General features: G+C 50.9%; 1 protein-coding gene across 1 annotated transcript; it reads left to right on the plus strand.

Annotated features, from left to right (window-relative positions):
* The first annotated feature begins 972 nt into the window (after window positions 1–972).
* LOC145293370 (uncharacterized) lies at window positions 973–2,924 on the plus strand. Its single transcript, XM_080140005.1, has one exon. The coding sequence runs from the start codon at window positions 973–975 to the stop codon at window positions 2,914–2,916; it is 1,944 nt and encodes a 647-aa protein (XP_079996131.1). The 3' UTR covers window positions 2,917–2,924.
* The last annotated feature ends 691 nt before the right edge of the window (window positions 2,925–3,615 follow it).

Below are 3,615 nucleotides of genomic sequence, written 5' to 3' on the forward strand. Positions count from 1 at the left end.
CACGGGACCAGGGAAACGAGTGAAGGGGAGCTATTGCGCCAGTGGTTACCCCTTCTGTGTGGAAATGGCGCATGATGGAACATTGCCTCGGTTACCGGTGGTAGTCAATGGGAAGAGAGCCATAGCCCTTGTCGACACAGGCTGCACCACAACGTTGTTAGCGAGGAATGTCGCGAGGTCATGGAGCGGAACCAGGATTATTAGGACCGTGGATGGCAGGGATGTGAAATGACTAGGAGAGACGACAGCGGAAGTAATGGTGCAAGGGGTGCCCATTGGACTGCAAGCCCTAGTGTTGAATCATCTGGTCGATGGTGTCGACTTGATTATAGGAATGAGTGCAATTAACCGACTGGGGGGCGCTACGTTAAGAGGGGGCCAAGTGACGTTTGGACGTCTCGGCGCAGTGGGGATGGCAGGAGTGGAAGGTGATAGAACCGTCAGAACCCCAAAACCGGAGGTTTGCTGCATTGAGGACAAAGATTTCCTGGCGAAGTTTGATGGCGTGAGGTGGACGGTGGAATGGAAATGGATCTCCGGGCCCCCAGAACTACAGAATAAGGTGGGCTGCTACAAAAACACCCTGCGAGGAGAAATAAGAAAAGGATTCGAGGAAGAAGTGGAGAGGTGGATAAAAGAAGGAATTCTGAAACCGTGGACAGGGGAAGAAAAAGGAGTGTTGCCACTACTGGCGGTTGTTCAGCCTACCAAAAACAAGATTAGGCCCGTGCTGGATTTTAGGGAATTGAACAGACACGTAGCCTGCCACACTGGAACGGGGATCGACGTATGTGAGGAGGTCATGAGGAAATGGAGAAGAATGGGGCGGGCCACTAAGATTGTCGATCTGAAATCGGCATATCTGCAGATCCGTGTAGATGAAAAACTCTGGCAGTACCAACTGGTCCGGTACAAGGGGCGGGTGTATTGTCTGACGAGGTTAGGCTTTAGTCGAGTTCAGCCCCGAAAATTATGACTGCCGTGCTGAAGACAGTGCTGAGCAAAGACTGTACAGTGGAGGAAGCCACTAGTTCGTACACTGACGACATACTGGTGGAGGAGGCGGAGGTGACAGCAGAGAAAGTAAGAAGCCATGTCGAGAAGTATGGGTTAACCGCAAAACCGGCGGAGGCCCTAGATGGAGGAGCGGTGTTGGGGTTGAAACTAAGGCGAGATGGAAAAGAAAGCCTTGTCTTCGAACGAGGGAATGCCATACCCGAAGTCGGATCTGAGCTGACGAGGCGAGAACTCTTCTCAGTCTGCGGGAGGCTGGTCGGGCACTATCCTATCGCTGGCTGGCTCAGGATAGCATGCAGCTTCATTAAACGACAAACAGGCACTGATGGCTGGGAGGGCCGTGTGACGAAGGAGGTCATGAACATGCTGCAAGAAGTCATTGCGAGAGTGAGGAATGAGGACCCAGTGAAAGGGAAATGGTATGTCAGCGGCGAAGACGCGGGTGTGGTTTGGTACGATGCCAGTAACCTGGCGTTGGGCGTCGTACTAGAGATAGGAGGTGTAACTGTGGGGGATGCGGCGTGGCTAAGAAAAAACAACGACTTCTCCCATATCAACGTAGCAGAACTAGATGCCGCTATAAAAGGAATCAATCTGGCCCTGAAATGGGGATTGAAAATAATTGAAGTCAAAACCGATTCGGCAACGGTAGCGTCGTGGATTCGGTCGGCAGTAACTGGCGATAAGAGAGTTAAGACCAGGGGTGCTGCGGAAATGCTGATCAAGCGCAGACTCAGAGCGCTCACCGACCTGATAGCGGAATTCCAGTTGAGAGTATCTGTTGTGTTGGTTCCGTCAGAAAAAAACAAGGCGGATTCGATGACACGCGTGAAGAAGGCCTGGCTGCAGGAGGGAAAGGAGGTCTCCTCGGTATGCTGTGCAGGGGAAGAAGTCAAGGAGTCACACGAAATGCACCACTTTGGTCGAGAACGAACGTTATTCCTAGCCAGAGAGGTTTACCCGGAGACCACCGAGGAGGAGGTTAGGGAGGTGGTGGAGAACTGTCGAGAGTGCCAATCAATTGACCCTGGACCGTCCAGACACGAAGCAAGAGAGCTACACGTTGCGGAGGACTGGAAGCGATTGGCCATTGATGTGACACACTATCGCCACAAATTGTATCTGCCGATGGTCGACTGTGGACCGGGAAGGTTTGCCATCAGGAGAGAGATCAGGGCAGAAGCTGCATGGGCGATCGGAGGGGTCATCGAGGAGATATTTTTGGAGAGAGGGCCGGTTGAGGAACTCTTAATGGACAATGGCCCCGCTTTCCGATCAGAAGCCTTTAAAGGGGTGTGCGATAAGTGGGGAGTAAGGCAATTTTTCAGAGCAGCGTATCGGCCGAGTGGCAACGGAATAGTGGAGAGGAATCATCGCACCATTAAAGCCGCTGCGGAAAAAAGCAACGTATCACCCATAGAGGCGGTGTTTTGGTATAACATCTCGCCGAAGACCAAACAAGATCAGACAACTGTGCCTCACAGGGCCGTTTTCACATATAAGTGGCGGCATCCGTGCAACAAAACAGCAGGAATTGAGAGTGAAGAAGCCACTATCAAAGTAGGTGAAGAGGTGTGGGTGAAACCCCCCAATGCACAGTGTACCACTCGTTGGAAAAGAGGGGTCGTAACAGGATTGCAGTCGAAGAACAATGTGATGGTGAATGGCGTTCCCCGGCATATCTTAGACCTGCGTCGCGTGACATTGCCGGTATGCAGTGAGGGCAGTGAAGAAGAGGAAATCGAGGGCCACCGAGAAGCAAATGATGCTGCTCGACCTGACTTAGGCCCGCGTTGTAGTGAACCTGAAAACGTTAACCCCCGAGAAGTTGTCCCCCAGAGGCCTCAACGTGAGAGGAGGCGGCCTGCTTGGATGGAGGATTACGAAGTATCCTATTGATCTCGAAGATCAGGGGGCGTGTGGTGTAAATGAAGAAAAAAGAAACAAGAACAACCGACCGCGTTTTTGTGTGGCTTACCTCGTGTTCATAATGAAGAAGAAACAAAAATGGCTGCCCGTTTTCTTTATATGCCTACAGGGTGACCACGAGGTATGCAAATGAGATGCTCCTGATTGGAGATAAAAGAGGAGTGATTTGGGGAAGGAACGCATTCTGAAGTTAGATTGCGAGCAGAGAAGTTGTATTTGTAGGAGAAAAGTCGGATTCGGGGAGAGAAAAGCTAAAGTTGCAGAAGTTCGTTTTGGAGTGGAGAGAAGACGCGTCAAGTGGTGACCAGAAAGTGAAAGTTCGGACAGCAGTGTCATGCAAGCGACAAAATCCGTAACAATTACTCACTTATGTGGCATCGAGAGTCCCCACCAGAAATACTGCATGGTCCAGAATCCATTCACCAAATGGCAATACAGCAGCCCCAGTACTTTGCACCTGCTGATAGGACAGCCTCCTTAGTGGTTATTCTAAGGTTCGAGTCCCTTGCTATCAGGCGAATAACGTCAGCCCAGATAAAACGTTTACCTCCAGCACCCTTACTAGTTACATTGATACAAGGATAGACATAGAAACAGAAAATTTTCGCCATCTCTGCCGACTGTTCACGTAAAATACTGCCAACCAAGCATACAGCTTTTTCTTCTGCC

Source organism: Euprymna scolopes, chromosome 14, assembly GCF_053919585.1.
Source record: "Euprymna scolopes isolate OS-2025 chromosome 14, ASM5391958v1, whole genome shotgun sequence".
NCBI lineage: Eukaryota > Metazoa > Mollusca > Cephalopoda > Sepiida > Sepiolidae > Euprymna > Euprymna scolopes.